The 17,482-nt window shown below is 44.8% G+C and overlaps 1 protein-coding gene across 5 annotated transcripts in view; it reads left to right on the top strand.

The window, feature by feature from the left end:
* grip1 (glutamate receptor interacting protein 1) overlaps positions 1–17,482 on the top strand; it is a 589,949-nt gene that overhangs the window by 486,498 nt on the left and 85,969 nt on the right. For 4 of the 5 annotated variants that reach the window (XM_072485188.1, XM_072485187.1, XM_072485189.1 and 1 more), the window contains exons 6-10: positions 269–344; positions 2,123–2,268; positions 2,913–3,060; positions 9,777–9,946; positions 15,362–15,517. In XM_072485188.1, coding sequence (XP_072341289.1) covers positions 269–344; positions 2,123–2,268; positions 2,913–3,060; positions 9,777–9,946; positions 15,362–15,517 — 696 coding nt within the window. The remainder of the gene's footprint in view (positions 1–268; positions 345–2,122; positions 2,269–2,912; positions 3,061–9,776; positions 9,947–15,361; positions 15,518–17,482) is intronic. The other variant, XM_072485191.1, reaches the window with a different exon arrangement.

Here is a 17,482-nt window from a genome sequence, read left to right as displayed (position 1 = left end):
CACACACACATGCACACACACACACACACACACACACCTCTTTCCAGCAGGAGTCAGAGATAATAACAATCACAAGTGGGGCTGCAATAATTTTCCCTCCTCCTGAAATGGTGAGGGTGTAATAGTTGACTCCCTTACCATCACCCTTCACCAGGATCAGCTCACTCTGTGTAGACTGGGATATTAACCTTAAAGCAGTCTGGATCAATCCCACGCTTGTCTGTGCGTATATTGATTGATTAATATCTTGTATATTTATATTTCACAGGAGGAACTCACGAAGACCGAAATAGATCTCGCCCGATTGTAATAACCTATGTTAGAGCTGGGGGACCAGCTGACAGGTACAGTTATATAAGTGGTCACAGTTACCGTACCTCTAAATCAGGTGCAGTCTTTACGTAGCCCGTAAGCCAACTGCAAGCCTTGTGGGCCACGACTACAGCCTTTGATCAAGTCCAACATTTTTCATTCCACCTGCTGTTTCACTGCTGCCACTCATCATCCTAGTCGTACTGCTAAACCTGCCTCCCAATTCCCCTCCTGCTGCTCCCGCCTCTGCTGCTGCTCCTGTTTGCGATTCTTTTCCCAAGGTGACTGCCTCTCGTTGGAGGAGTACAGGATGCAATGCAGAGAAAGTACTTCAGACTTTCTCTAATTAGCCCCATTACATTACTAACCGCACTGTGTAGCCACTGGAAAGGAGACGCCACACATGAGTTGATGAGCCAGTTCAAACGCTTCTAATGTCTTCATCACAAGTTTATTGAATCAGATGCTTGCAGACAGCGGTTATAGAAATGAGAGAAGCTATGTATGCTGTTTTAGTCGCAAACAGATGGGTTGAAGAAAAAAGTAAGGAGGAATTTTAGAAGGTATACGTCATGTAATCCTTTGAACAATATAAGTTGCAACCGAGGTATTTTGTCTGCAGTACCCCGTACTAGCCAACTGCTCTGCCATGAGGACTGGTCAGAAACCTAACTTATAAATCTGAATGTTTGAGCTCCATGTAACAGCCATGTCTATATTTTCCATCTGGGATACCAGACAGGGCCTAACGGGCAGCTCCTGTTCATTCTTTGAGTGAACGGAAGTGCCCTGACGGGATCTTGCAACATTCGATCCATTGCCAGTTTGCAGAAAGCTAGAGTGTAGAAACAAATATTGATGATCTGTTGGGACAAAGTAGCGATAAGTGTGCTATGTCCAATGCTGGGCCGTCGCTGTGTTCATGATTTAATGCTGTTGAATTTTTGTTTGTCTTGTCTATCTTGTGTGTCTATATTTACCTAATTCTATGTTGGTCTGTGCGAATATCCCCCGAAGCATGTTGCTGCATTGAATTTTGATTCTTGAATGTTAGTGGAATGTAATTTAAGATTTTGGACCGCATGATACTAATCTTTCAGTGAGTTGTTGCTTTCTGCTTGGTGCCGGTTTCCACTGTTGTCCTTCTCCCTTCGTGAATGGGATTATTTGACAATTTTTTTCAAGGTGAAAAATTGAAAATGTCAATTAAGCGAGCTATTTTGGTCAAAACCAATAGCTGATGTGAACTCACGAATGTGCATATCTTTCTACATATGGTATAAATTGAATCCACAAAAATGATTAGACAAGAATGATCTCATTGAAGTCTTCAGATGAGACCATGAAAACTTTAGGGCTATCTTTTGTCACTTTCCAGACTGCGCACGCCCAGCCCCCCACCACCAGCTCAAAAGAGACTGCATTTCTGAGCAGCTTCATGTAGATGGAGTTGAAGATCCCACTGGTTTTATTCCAGTTTCTTGTGCTATTGGTGGCCAGTGTCCTTAGTGCTATTGATAATAATGCCATCCACTTTGTAAGATTAGCAATTTAACATGATCACATTTATCAAATTGTGATCAAAAGCTAATTAACGAGAACTGATCTTGTTGATTTGTCATAAAACTTACCTCATTTTTGCATTGGCATGCTATGGTTCCTCTTGTGAATGACCCACCCAGCCAAAGCAATTTAGTTATGTGGAGTCCTTTTATGAATATCATTCTGAATTCAAAAATTAATCAATATGTTCAGATTGCGGCACTGTTATTAGCTTAAAGATTTTGACATGAATTATTTTGTCCTGTAGAGAATGTACAATAAAGGTTGGCGACAGGCTGTTGAGTGTTGATGGAATTCGGTTACATGGAACAACGCATACAGAAGCTATGAGCATTCTCAAACAGTGTGGGCAGGAGGCAACATTAATAATCGAATATGATGTTTCTGTCATGGGTATGTTGAGTTTCTGAAGAAGCCCTTGAGCTCTGAAAAGACCTTGAGCTCTTAACCACTTTGCCTTTTCTTTACAAAGAGTCATTTCATCTCCGCTGTACCCAACTGTGTTCCAATAGGAACCTGCCAAGTGTAAGAGTATCATCTGCAGGTTCATTCTGAGGTGAACTATTTTTGGTTCCCTCTCATGAGATTGGAGGTAAATCAATCTGTTCTCTTTTACGCACTTTTAAGTTTTGTTCAAATTATTGTCCCAGATGAGAGTATAATACTTTGAACACATAAATTTGACTAGTTTGGTTATTAATTAAGTGAAATATAATTGCATATCCTTCATATATTCCACAACATTAGCCTTCCCATTTACCTGACCAATCTCTGTCAGCAATGTTTGAAATAGATTAAGGCTTATTTGTTCCTTTCTTCTTTCTCTCTTGCACAAGTTACGATTTTGATGGTTTTGTTTACTACATTCTTTTTTGAGAATTTATCAGGACTCTCTATGATTGTACTGTAATTTGTTTCTGACTTAAAACTATCATTGGAAGTCTGGCTTCTGTCTAGTAAGTATATTCATGGCCAGTTGCTGTGGGTTAACGCAAGAGCATCTCACTGCTGCCTGACTTTGCTTTTTTCTTTGTTAGATTCAGTAGCGAATGCTTCTGGCCCACTGATGGTGGAGGTGGCCAAGACCCCTGGTTCAAGCTTGGGCATTGCTTTAACTACCTCACTGTACTGTAACAAGCAAGTCATAGTCATAGACAAAATAAAGGCTGCCAGCATTGCAGATAGGTATGTACATGAGCTTAATTGATACTGTTATTAATCACTTCATTATTTGATGCAATCCCAGATAGGACTTGTAATGATATAATGTAACATGCATATTTTCATTATAAATACAAGCGCTTGCTATAGTTCAGGTATGTCCTTTAACCAAGGCCTTATCCCCTGTCAGTCTGAAATTAGGTTTAAAAGGTCTCGATTATTTCATCTCTATAAGCAAATCTTGGCTGGTGGGACAGTATTGCAAATTATATTGGCTTGTATGATATCTGTGCATGTTTGTGTCCGTCCTACCAAAAGTGTAGGCTATATGTAAGACTATAATTTAATTATTAGTCAACCTTCTATGATGCTGCATATGGGGTTGAGACCAAGTGTAGTCTTTAATGTGAAGCAAGCTGAGAGAATAGAGGATTATTCGACAAAGAATTGTAGGTGCAATTGTTTTATTACATATAGATATACAATATAAAATATGTACATATGGGCTTTTCACAGTAACTTCATTGCTGTGTTAATGTGAGCCTGCTCGTGGGCGGCATGTGGCGCAGTGGTTAGCACTGGGACTGCGGCGCTGAGGACCCGGGTTGCTGCTGGAATGGCCAAGGCGGAGCTGGAGTTGGTAGAGGAGGTCGGGGCGGGGGTCTGCCACTGTGGGGAAAGGGTCGTGCGGGGGGCGCGGGCACGTGGCTGGCCTAGGAAGGGCTATGGCTAGTCGGCGGGGGAGGGGGGTGAGTAGCCCCCTGAGCCAGCTGATAACCTGGAATGTAAGAGGACTGAATGGGCCGGTCAAGCGGGCCCGGGTGTTCGCGCACCTGAAGGGGCTGAAGGCGGATGTGGCCATGCTTCAGGAGACGCACCTGAGGGTGGCGGATCAGGTAAGGTTGAGAAAGGGGTGGGTAGGGCAGGTGTTTCATTCGGCTTTGGATGCAAAAAATCGGGGGGGGGGGGGTGGCGATCTTGGTGGGGAAGAGAGTGTCGTTCGAGGCTTCGAGCATTGTGGCAGACAATGGCGGTAGGTATGTGATGGTAAGTGGCAAGTTGCAGGGGGAGCGGGTGGTGTTGGACAATGTATATGCCCCGAATTGGGACGATGCGGGGTTCATGCGGCATATGCTGGGCCGGATTCCGGACCTGGAGACAGGGGGCCTGATAATGGGGGGGGGATTTCAACACGGTGCTGGACCCGGCATTGGATCGCTCGAGGTCTAGGACGGGCAGGAGATCGGCGGCGACCAAGGTGCTGAGGGGGTTCATGGACCAGGTGGGAGGGGTGGATCCATGGAGGCTTGCGAGGCTGGGGGCCACGGAATTTTCATTCTTCTCCCATGTCCACAAGGCCTACTCCCGGATTGACTTTTTTGTCATGAGCAGGGCGCTGATTCCGAGGGTGGAGGATACGGAGTACTCGGCGATAGCTATTTCTGATCATGCTTCGCACTGGGTGGACCTCGAGTTGGGGGAGGAGAGGGACCAGCGGCGCCTAGAGGTGGGGTTGCTGGCGGACGAGGAGGTGAGCGGGCGGGTCCGGAAGTGTATAGAGAAGTACCTGGAGGCTAATGACAATGGGGAGGAGCAAGAAGGGGTGGTCTGGGAGGCGCTGAAGGCGGTGGTCAGAGGAGAGCTGATCTCCATTAGGGCACACAAGGAGAGGGGGGAGAGGAGAGAGAGGGAGAGGTTGGTGGGGGAGATGGGGAGGGTGGATAGGAGGTACGCGGAGGCCCCGGAGGAGGGGTTGCTTCGGGAGTGGCGTAGCCTCCTGGCTGAGTTCGATTTGTTGACCACCAGGAAGGCGGAGGCGCAGTGGAGGAAGGGGCAGGGGGCGGTATATGAATACGGAGAAAAGGCGAGCCGTATTCTGGTGCACCAGCTTCGGAAGCGAGAGGCAGCTAGGGAGATTGGGGGAGTTAGGGATGGAGGAGGGAGCACGGTGCGAAGTGCGGTGGGTATCAAAGGGGCCTTCTACGAGGAACTGTACCGGTCTGAGCCCCCACTGGAAGAGGGAGGGATGGGTCGCTTCCTGGAACGGCTGAAGTTTCCGAGGGTGGAGGAGGGGCAGGTGGCGGGGTTGGGGGCGCCGGTTGGGTTGGAGGAGTTGGTCAAAGGGATAGGGAACATGCAGGCGGGGAAGGCACCGGGGCCGGATGGGTTCCTGGTTGAATTTTACAAGAAGTATGCGGACCTGCTGAGCCCGCTGTTGGTAAGGACCTTCAACGAGGCAAGGGAAGGGGGGGCTCTGCCCCCGATGATGTCTAGAGCGCTGATTTCCCTGATCCTGAAGCGGGACAAGGATCCCCTACAGTGTGGGTCATATAGGGTGATCTCACTCTTAAATGTAGATGCAAAGTTGCTGGCAAAGATTTTGGCCATGAGGATAGAGGACTGTGTGCCGCAGGTCATACACGAGGATCAGACGGGGTTCGTGAAAGGGAGGCAGTTGAATATTAATGTACGGAGGCTCTTGAATGTTATAATGATGCCGGCGATAGAAGGGGAGGCGGAGATAGTGGCGGCGATGGATGCGGAGAAGGCCTTTGATAGGCTGGAGTGGGAGTACCTGTGGGAGGTGTTGAAAAGGTTCGGGTTCGGGGAGGGGTTCGTCAGGTGGGTGAGGCTGCTATATGAGGCCCCGGTGGTGAGTGTGGCTACGAACAGAAGGAAGTCGCGAGTATTTCCGGCTACACCAGGGGCGAGGCAGGGGTGTCCCCTGTCCCCCCTGCTCTTTGCGCTGGCGATTGAACCCCTGGCCATGGCGCTGAGTGAGTCGACAAACTGGAGGGGCCTGGTGCGGGGTGGGGAGGAGCATCGGGTGTCGCTCTATGCAGATGGTTTGCTGGTATATGTGGCGGACCCGGTGGGGGGAATGCCGGAGGTGATGAGGATCCTGAGGGAGTTTGGAGATTTCTCCGGGTACAAGCTTAATATGGGGAAGAGCAAGTTGTTCGTAGTGCACCCGAGGGACCAGGAGAGGGGGATTGGTGAACTCCCGCTAAAAAGGGCAGAGAGGAATTTCAGGCACCTGGGGGTTCAGGTGGCTAGGAGCTGGGGGGCCCTACATAAGCTTAACTTCACAAGGCTGGTGGAGCAGATGGAGGAGGAGTTTAAGAGGTGGGACGTGCTGCCACTCTCCCTGGCGGGTAGGGTGCAGTCAGTTAAAATGACGGTGCCCCCGAGGTTTTTGTTCCTGTTCCAATCCCTAGAGCCTTCTTCAGGTGGGTTAACAGGAGCGTTATGGTGTTTGTGTGGGCACAGAAGACCCCGAGGGTGAGAAGGGTGTTCCTGGAGCGGTGCCGGGATTAGGGGGGGTTGGCGCTGCCTAACTTCTGTGGGTATTATTGGTCTGCCAACGTGGCGATGGTGCGTAGGTGGGTGATGGAGGGGGATGAGGCGGCATGGAAGAGGCTGGAGATGGCGTCCTGTGTGGGCACGAGCCTGGAGGCGCTGGTGACGGCGCCGCTGCCGCTTCCTCCAACGAGGTACACCACGAGCCCGGTTATGGCGGCTACCCTCAAAATCTGGGGGCAATGAAGACGTCACGGGGGGAGGTGGGGGCCTTAGTGTGGTCCCCGATTAGGGGGAACCACCGGTTTGTCCTGGGGAGGATGGACGGAGGGTTTCTGAGCTGGCACAGGGTAGGTATTAGAAGGATGGGGGACCTGTTTGTGGACAGGAAGTTCGCGAGCCTGGGTAAGCTGAGGAGAAGTTTTGGCTCCCCCCGGGGAATACCATCAGATATATGCAGGTAAGGGCGTTTGTCCGGCGGCAGGTGGTGGAGTTCCCACTGTTGCCGCCACACGGGACCCAGAACAGGGTGCTGTCGGGGGTGTGGGTTGGAGAGGGGTGGATCTCGGCAATCTATCAGGTGATGCAGGAGGAGGAGGAGGCCTCGGTGGAGGAGCTAAGGGTAAGTGGGAGGAGGAGTTGGGTGAGGAGATTGACGAGGGGATGTGGGCGGATGCCCTGGGGAGGGTCAACTCTTCCTCCTCTTGCGCGAGGCTCAGCCTCATACAATTTAAGGTGCTGCATAGGGCTCACATGACCGGGGCAAGGGTAAGCCGGTTCTTTGGGGGCGAGGACAGGTGTGTTGGGTGCTCAGGGAGCCCAGCCAAATCACACCCACATGTTCTGGGCATGCCCAGCGCTGGAGGACTTTTGGAAGGGCGTAGCGAGGACGGTGTCGAGGGTGGTAGGTTCCAGGGTCAAGCTGGGCTGGGGGCTCACAATATTTGGGGTGGCAGAGGAGCCGGGAGTGCAGGAGGTGAAAGAGGCCGGTATTCTGGCCTTTGCGTCCCTGGTAGCCCGGCAAAGGATTCTTCTTCTGTGGGGGGGGTTTGTTTTTCTTGCGTGGGCGTGTATATTTGCCTTTGTGTCGATGAAGGCTGTTAATTTATTATTTATGTATATTGAGGGGGGGTTGTCCTTTTCTTTCTGTATTTTGTTGCTGATATTTTGTGAAAAGTTGAATAAAAATTATTATTTTTTAAAAAATATTATATTATAATATTATTCAGTCGGGCAGCACGGTGGCACAGTGGGTTAGCACCGCTGCCTCACGGCGCCGAGGTCCTAGGTTCGATCCCGTCTCTGGGTCACTGTCCGTGTGGAGTTTGCACATTCTCCCCGTGTTTGCATGGATTTCACCCCCACAAGACAAAGATGTGCAGGGTAGATGGATTGGCCACGCTAAATTGCCCCTTAATTGGAAAAAAATGAATTGGGTACTCTAAATTCATTTTTTTTTTTTTTAAATGATATGATTCAGTCTCATTTTAAAGTCCTGCATTCTGTTCTTATTTTTATACAATTATTTATATTAAAGTAGTTAAATTTGCAAGAAGGTGTAAAAAATTATTTAAAATTTTAAAAAGTATATCCATGTCCTCTGCAGTCTGAGTTCAGGATCTGCAAAACTGAACTGTTGACTGCTGCCACTGGTAGGAGGTTGTAATTACAGTCTGCCAAGTTTACAGAGGCAAGTTTTCCCTTGTCCACGTAGTGCTTAGGAATGGGAGAAGTGGACACAAGAAAGAGCAATTTGATAGACAGCAAGTGAGTGAGATTTTTAATAAGATGCGGTTATATTTTTATTTTACATTCACATACTCAGCCGGAACAGTGTGAAACTGGTTTCAATCAAAATACACCCCTAACATTTAACCTCAGTCTTTTCCTTAATACCCACCCTTTGATCAAGCTTTGGTGACTGGAATAGCCTGCACGGGGTCGACGGGGTGATAATGATTAACTCCCTCGTGGTCCTTGTGGAGTACGAGTTCCCCTGGTAGGGCCGATGGATCTCAATTAACCTCAGTGTAAAAGGTCAGTCAGTAGGGCACCAACCAGAAAGGGACCCGGTTGGGATCTAGCAGGCTGTGTATATACTTGGGTTGCAAATAAAAACTTTGTTTCTTTATACTACTCGGTATGGACTCCCCGTATACTTATTAAAGTGACCCTTTCTGATATCTCTTCCTTTCTCTCAGCATTTAAAAAAATATTGATAGCTCCTGGGATGTTTGACATCGAAAGTGCATTGCAAGGATTAGTTCTGTGTTAAAAATGCTATATGAATGCAAATTCCTGCTGTTGAATTAACCTAACTCCTGACATCTTGCTTTTTTAAAGAAAATTGCTTGAAGATGTCTTGGAACTATACCCAAGTATTGCTAAGTAATTCATGCTTTTGCAGATTATGAATTGTAGGCACCTCTGTTGGAGCAATGGAAACATCATGATTAGGTTGATTGATCAGAGGCATTAAGGTGATATAAACCCTCTGCATGAGCTCATAAAAGTGTTCACTAGGCATATACACGAGAGGGTGATGTGACCATGTTTAGTCCACGTGCATTCAGCACTTTTCATAATTTTGGGTTGCTTGTGTGTGTCCCGTTGGGGTGTTTTGCTGATGTAAATTGTCCGTCTTCCTGAATTATCCTCAGTGTCGTTCACGTTTGGTCATCAGCAGTGGATCCATATAACATAAAACTTGTCGGAAAGCTCTTTCCGAATAATTGACAAACTGGCATCATAAAACAAATTTAACTCCCCTAAGAATTACTTCAATATCTGCAATCATTCGCTCGGCTAGGATTTTGTGCACACTGTAGGAAACCATTTGCCTTTATTACAGGGAAAATTTTAGCAATATACTGCCTGAAATGTAAATGTATTTCAGTCTGATTTGCAAATTATGCAAAATATGCTTGGAATATCTCTTGACATGGATTCTGTTTGGAAAGTTTGTGGTGTTAATTTGTCGATGTTGTGCTATTGCAAATGGCATAGAGGTTTAATTTACTGCTTTATTATTTTTTGAGAACCAGAATCCCAGGCCGTATCTAATAATAATCTAACGGGCTGCATTTTACAGCGATTTTGCTGTGATTCTCTTCCCAATTAACTTCCAGTTGTAGTCATAGTGCTGGGGGAATTGCTCCTCCTACAGGAATGAGGGACATGGGAAATGGAGGAAAAGGTATCGGAGTTATTAGATTGTGAATTCAAAATTGCTTATTTTACTGTTGTGCTTGGTACATCACAGATGGTTAGCGACTGATGGCAGAATCCCTGTGCAATTTTGACTTAAGCGATGAAGTTACATTTTCATTTGAAAATTTGTCACTCTCTTTGTGACTGATGAATTAGTGCAGCATATTCGGTTCTTCTTCTTGCTGTATTTGAGGTTATCCCTGAAATCTAAAATGTTTGTTTATGCACAGATGTGGAGCGTTGCATGTTGGAGATCACATCCTTTCGATTGATGGCACCAGCATGGAGTATTGCACATTAGCCGAGGCAACTCAACTTTTAGCCAGTACCTCCGAACATGTCAAACTCGAGCTGCTTCCTTACCACCAAACGCGACTTGCTTTGAAGGGAACAGAACACGGTAGGTGTTGGGACTCTCTGCCTGATAGGAATGAGGGGTAGACGTTGACAGCTAAAGAAATATATGTAATAACAATTGAGAGTTGAAATGCAGCATTCCAGCCCACAAGTCCTTACTGTCTGATTTGAGATGACTGTGGGATAGCTGCTCTGTCTGGTTATTTTAATCTAATGCCCATTAATGTGCCATTTAGTTTACAACATTGGCACAGATTGCAGCTCTGATGTCAGTGGGACTGCTGAAAGTTAAATTCGAATTACTGGCACCTCCATAAACACCAATAACCTTTTAAAGAGGTGAGCTTCATCAGCCCCTCTGAAAATCATTCAACACATGCAACAGGAAGGGTCACTTATTTTAGTTTGGGGAGTGGAGCGACCCACCTGCACAGGCCAATTCCAGGCATTTTTGTCAAACCTTCTTGAGTCGTTGCAAAAGGTTTGCAAGCAAAAATGATCTTCCAAGTTGTAACAAGATAGGATGAAATTAACTACATCTAAATGATGGATGTGTTTCCCAAACCTCCACCCCCTTGTCTCACTACAAACCATAATAGTTAACTCTATAATCCTGCGGAGTTATTGATCACATCCCCTTTATCACATCCTGTCACTCGTTGCAGCACAAAACCAAAAATGGCCCAATGCAGTGCCATGCACGAAATGGCCCAATGCAGTGCCCTGCAGAAAATGGCCCAATGCAGGAAATGGCCCAATGCAGTGCCATGCAGAAAATGGCCCAAAGCAGGAAATGGCCCAATGCAGTGCCGTGCATGAAATGGGCCAATGCAGGAAATGGCCCAATGCAGGAAGTGGCCCAATGCCGTGCCATGCAGAAAATGGCCCACTGCAGTGCCATGCAGAAAATGGCCCAATGCAGTGCCATGCAGGAACGTGCACTGGGTGCCACTAAAAAAATTATATGATATATATTTCAAAAATTCTCTACATTTTTACGTATTTTTTAATTCCTCCTTCTTCCAGTTTCGTTTTGACTAGTTTGCTTTTGGATACTGAACACAGTCCCGTTGGCTCATTAATAACTTTTTTAACATAGGAATATTCATTTTGCTTTCCTGACGCTGGGCACCTGGATTTTCCTTGTTTGTTCAGACTTTTTCCAATTAACAAGGAATTCCCAGCAGCCCAATATGAAATTGCAGCCAATGGCAATAAAGCACCTTGCTATGTGCAAGATTCTGTGTGCAGAATTTCCCTCTTCTCCTCCATGGTGCTTTGGAATGCAATGGGAAGATTCCAGATCATTGGGATCCAAGAGGGTTTGGGGTCTGCCTCGAGACAAAACGGTTCTATGCAATATTGGCCCAGGCCTAGCACTGAACAGACATGAAGTACTGTTATAACAGAAGATGAGAATTAACAGCGGTACACACCGATTAATGTTTTGAATTTCCCTAAAGAACTATGTCCAGTTTTAACAAAAAGAAAAGTGTTATTGATGACAATTTGAAACCGATTTCATCAGCAGTTTAATTGCAGAAAAAGCAGATAATCTCTTTTAAAGATTTCCATCTCCAGGAAAACCATGCATTTTACAAATTGCATTAGAAATACACACAGCGTATCAAGGTGATCCAGCTTTTTAAGAAGATAATTTACCACTAATTGTATTTTTGATGTGAACAACTAAAATTTGAACAAAAGTAATTCCTACACATTTTGACGATACCATTCTTTAGCCTGGTGGGAATACATTGCCTCCTAAAATAGAAAGATGAGATCATGACTTTTTTGACAAATGAGAATCTTATTGCACTTTTGAACGCATCACCTAACAGCCAGTCCGGTACATGTTTTGTACCTCAATTCCAACTTAAATCATGTGCAACTTGGAGTGTGTCGGCTGGTACCCTGGGGGTTTGATTTATCTTTTGCCTGTTGACAATCTGGAACACATGTTTTGGTGCGGTTATGCAAAGTTTTTTCTTTGCAATCGCTTTAAATAATTAAGATGAATTTACTGATTCCATGCATACCAGTGTGGACCAATACTCGAAGAAATTGTGAATCTAAAAGTTGATGTTGTATTGTGGTCGCCCCCCACCCCCACCCCCACCCCCCCCAATCTCTGGCCCTACTGATTCAGAGTGTGGTTCCCTGCTAAGAGTACAGAATCAGTAAATGTCTTTGTCGTATTCACCAAATTATAATGCATGTAATTTTTTTTAAATTTGCTTTGTGCAACCAAACTGAGGTATGCAAAACAGTGGGTATATTTTCCTCTCTTTAAAGTCGAACAGAAAAGTTGAAATGTTAAATAGGTGAACAAGATCAACCCAAGAGCAGCAGACAAAAAAAATATTATTTTCAGACTATCATTGTCAAGTGTTTTGCTACTTGACAATAGGGATTGACAATAGGAAAGAAAGGCTGGTTGATTACTCTGAAAGGGAAATGCAATAAAATCATGCAGCCTTGCTAATGACAGAATTGAGGGGGGGCGGATGTATTTGAGCATTCCCATTGGAGTAAAGAAAGTTTAAGATTTTGAGTGTAACCATCACTTACTGTGGAAAAGTAATTAATGACGGACTCACAGAGGGATGTAGTTGCATTCCGCTTATTAAGCTGACTTCCAGTAGCAGTCCCAATATTACTTGACCCTTTCTGGTAGCCGCTCCAAATTGGGAGCTCGCCGACTCAAATTAATTAATTTACAATTGGCAATTTTGTCAAAAATTCATTAATTTGAATGAGCTGCTTACAAGCGCTCATTGCCAGCCGCTGTTGATAGGTGAATGGACATATTGGTGGGAATGATGCTTTCAGTGTCAGTCTGATATTGATACAGTCAGATATTGATACACTCAGATTAATAAACAGCTACAAATCAGTCAATTAATATTGAGAGGGTGGAAGTATGAACACATAGGGGTGTTCAGACAACTAAAGTATTGGATTTTTAAAAATAGAAGTGAATGAAATACGTAAAACATTTAGAAGAAATGGTGTGGAGATGCCGGCGCTGGACTGGGGTGAGCACAGTAAGAAGTCTAACAACACCAGGTTAAAGTCCAACAGGTTTGTTTCGAATCACTAGCTTTCGGAGCACTGCTCCTTCCTCGGGTGAATGAAGAGATGAGAAATTTCTTCACCCAGAGAGCGGTGAGCCTGTGGAATTCGTTGCCACAGGAAGTACTTGAGGCCAAAGCATTGTATGTTTTCAAGAAGCAGTTAAATAAAGCACCTAAGGTGAAGGGGATCAAAAATTATGGGAGGAAAGCGGGATTGAACGATTAAGTTGGATGATCAGCCATGATCACAATGATGTGGAGATGCCAGCGTTGGACTGGGGTGAGCACAGTAAGAAGTCTTACAACACCAGGTTAAAGTTCAACAGGTTTGTTTCAAATCACTAGCTTTCGGAGCACTGCTCCTTTCTTGGGTGAATGAAGAGAAACATATATACAGCCAAAGTCAAAGATGCAAGATGATATTTTGAATGCAAGTGTTTGCAGGTAATTAAGTCTTTACAGGTCCAACGGAGCGAAATTCTGCCAACTGTCCTGGCTTGAGACAATTTACACCTCTTTAACCTGTGATTATCCCTCTCTCCAGTTGCTCGGTCTGGACATGTAAAAATTTAATGACCTGCAAAGACTCACATTCAAAGTATCATCTTGCATCTTTGACTTTGTCAATATATATGTTTCTGGAACCTACCTCTTCATTCCCCTGAGGAAGGAGCAGTGCTCCAAAAGCTAGTGATTCGCAACAAACCTGTTGGACTTTAACCTGTTTTGGAAGAAAGATTGTAATTTCTGAGGTACCTTTCATAATCTCTTGAGATCCCAAAACACTTTACAACAAATCAAGTGCTTTTGAATTGTAGTCACTACAATGTATGAAATTTAAACACTGTGAAGAATAAATTAATTCATGACTGATTTGTCAGCTATTAAATTTATTCATTTCTGTGTGTAAATATTTAATTTGCGTTGAATATACTATCTAACTGTCAGGGCTACCAGCTGAAGTTGAGGAAGGTGACACTGTGTGTGTGAGCCAAGGTTGGAGCTGACACGCTCAATCAGTCAGTTGCACAAGACCCTATTCTCTTCTCTGTAAAACAGGCTTTGTAACATATTTGTTGGGTCGAGCTTTTAACTTCACCCACAGCTGGGTGAACAGAATATTTTGCTGTAATAAAAGCAAAATACTGCGACTGCTGGAAATCTGAAATAAAAACAGGAAAGTGGTAGCAAAACTCAGCGGGTCTGGCAACTTCTGCGGAGAGAGCAGAACAGGAGGTCACGTTTCATGAGTGTAATGTGGCTCCCCTGACTGGCCAAATATTTACTGTTTGTCCTGGTGGTTATGTCTAGGCGCACACTGGGCATGTGGGAATTTTCCCCCGAGTGCTCCCGTGAACAGTTCCCTAGCCCTTTTGGTGTGTCAATCCCAAAGAATAGAATGCCCTTTAGTGGCGGCCAGTCTGTTTCGGGTTAGCAAACAGAAAATGCTGGACAATCTCAGCAGGTCTGACAGCATCTGTGGAGAGAGAAGGGAGCTAATCTTTCGAGTCTGGATGACTCTATGTCAAAACTCTGACAGCTTTGCCTGTTTTCTGTCATTCCTATTTTCAAATTCATGTTTGGACGAAACCAGCAGATGTAAACTCCCAGTTTTCATTGGTAGCTAATAGACATAAAAATAATAAAACATTTCTCAAAAAAAAGAGGAAAATATACCCGCTACACTCTGGTAACATTTCAAAATATAGTTTATCAGTCACTTCGCCTTCCAAAGTACTTGGTGTTTGCCTGCAGCTTTTTATATGCCCAGGAAAAGTTGTGTGGAAAGTAGAAGTGAAAAGTTCTACACCGTGCAGCCTCACACTGTTATTTCACACGCGGTTGTTTGAAGATTGATTTCAAAAGTGTGGTACGTTGAATATGGAGCACCACCCTTGACGTTCCTTGGGGCTTCTCCCAATGTCCCATCACAACTTGGAGACTGGCGGAACCTCAGAGAAATGGTGTAAGCATCTATTTTCAGCCATTTCTTTTGAGGGTTTCAAAAGTCCACCATTATATTACATTGGGAGACCTGGAGAACTCCGGCAATGGTTTGGAGATGCTGGCCGGGATTCTTTGGCCGCGCCCGCCCGCCGACCGGAGAATCCCGCCGAGGTCAATGGACGTATCCATTGTCTGCGTCTCGCCCGTAGCAATCTTTGGGCGGGCCGGGCGGAAGAATCCAGCCCGTTTTGTATATATGTCAATAAAAAGGAGTCGTTTCAGTAGGTGATGAAAAAGGTCATCGTTCTTTCTACTCAAAACTGTTTTCTCCTCTGTTCGACGTTGCGATCTGTATAATTCTATTGTCTTTCCCTCTTTTCTGCTCCGTTCTGTCTTTTTTTGTGTGCGATTCCCATCATCCTTCATGTGGACAGTCAGGGTTCAAAGGAGCAACAGACAACTTGCCTGGGATACTTGTGGGAGCAACAGCAGCAACTTCCTCACCTACCAACCCTATAACACCTACCACCCTGATCATTGTAGGATGACGACCTTGAAATGCCAGAAACCTTCTCCTCAAAACAATCTTCGTAATGTTCCACACTTTTTATTTCCTCCTGTCCTTTAATTCACCAGATTTCTGTCCCATGTTCTGTTTGCATGGGTTGAAACCTCTAATAAAATAATCAAGTCATTCTATGGATAAATATGTTTGAGCATTCACTTGTAACATTACAGCTTAAGTTTACAACTATTGTAGCGCTGTTAACTTGCACATTACCTGGGCTAGTTTATCGAAGATCAATATGTCTGAATTTAGATATTAATTTATCTGTCAGTAGCAATTTAATAGTGTACAAGCCACAGATGATGCATATTGTAAATAATTCAAGTGTTGGGGACGATTCCTTCTGTTTGCTAAGTGGAGTCAAGCCCTTAAAATATATTTTCTAAAAGAGCTATGTTTTCAGTATACATAGAAAGAATTTTACTTCACAGTGCTCTGACAGCACAGAAGTTTGAGCAACATATCAAATGCCACAGCAGTGCCGGGGTAGAATAATTCAGTTTTGATTTAGACCGTGCTGTTGAACAGCTGGTCTCTCTCAGATTTTCTGTGGGTTGGTGTTGAGTGGAGACCAGGCACTCCCAACATGATGATCAAGAGAAAATGGGCAGGATGGGGAGTGGAAGGGGGACATGGTCAGTGTTAAAACTAAAATTATTTTTTTACTCCGCATCATATTTATTGTGGCAATATTTGTAAGTGATGCATTGGGTGAAGTGCATTTTCTGAGGAATGAGCCGGAACAAAAGTGAACCTTGTGGGTGTCACAACCTCTGACCTATAATTCTCCTGCGACCAGGCCTCCCTCTTCCCCACCCAGCAGCTTCCTTCCAAAATAAATTCCCCTTCTCAGCAGCAATTCAGAGCAGGTTGCCGTGACCTGATATTCTAATTACTGCGTGCATGCTGTTGTGCAAGATGCATTTTTAAACGGCAACCAAAACGATACAGTTCTTAATAAAATAAAAACCAAACGATCCAAACCCAGGAAAACATACCTAGCTGCTTATGTGCCAATACCTAACCGGCTGTAGAAATTTTAGTCATTTTATTTCTTTCTTCGTCATTGTATCATGAAAAATGAGTCACAGATAACTATAATTTTATGAATGGGCATTTAAGGCAGGAAGCTGATTAAAAATAGCCATTGTGAATTTACATCTTTGCTTCCTTGTGAGATGGGTTAATAGTTTATTTGAACTCATCTTCGTGGTGGTTTTAATGATGGCTGAGAACGCTGAAATTGAGCAGCGCTACGCACTAGCAGTCCAAGTTTTGTTGAAGCCCAATTTTTAGCCACTGCAATAGAAATGAGCTGGTTAGAAAATGTAATGCCGGGGCAGCACGGCAGCGCAGTGGTTAGCACCGCTGCCTCACGGCACCGAGGTCCCAGGTTCGATCCCGGCTCTGGGTCACTGTCCATGTGGAGTTTGCACATTCTCCCCGTGTCTGTGTGGGTTTTGCCCCCACACCCCAAAGATGTGCAGGGTAGGCGGATTGGCCACGCTAAATTGCCCCTTAATTGGGAAAAAAAATGAATTGGGTATTCTAAATTTATTTTTAAAAAGAAAATGTAATGCCAGATATATGCTGAATCAACACTCGTATTTGAAATCACAGCTTGCAGCTAAAAGGATCAGTGAACAAGTGCTGCCAAATTTAAGTTCTAAAAGAATAATCTCAAACCTTATCGGGAGCGCGCAGGAATAGTTCACCAAAATAGTCAGAAGTGATTGCGGAGGGACCGCAAAGCAGAATTCCGTATTCTGGCCCACACAGTGCTGGCTCACGTATGAAATACTGAATCAATGTCTATCTTTAACCAAAAGCCATCTTTTAAAATCAGCCAGCAATAGTTAGCATCAATAATGGAGCAGAATACTAAAATTACAGCAAACCATATGTGTGCTTTCATTGGAGGAGTCTTACTATTTGTAAACCTTTTAAAAGTCAAATTGTTCCCAAGACCATGATAACTTTTGGCATA

This window comes from Scyliorhinus torazame, chromosome 19 (genome assembly GCF_047496885.1).
Source record: "Scyliorhinus torazame isolate Kashiwa2021f chromosome 19, sScyTor2.1, whole genome shotgun sequence".
In the NCBI taxonomy this organism is placed as follows: domain Eukaryota; kingdom Metazoa; phylum Chordata; class Chondrichthyes; order Carcharhiniformes; family Scyliorhinidae; genus Scyliorhinus; species Scyliorhinus torazame.
Note: the sequence above shows the minus strand (reverse complement) of the source record. Positions and strands in the feature narration are given on the sequence as shown.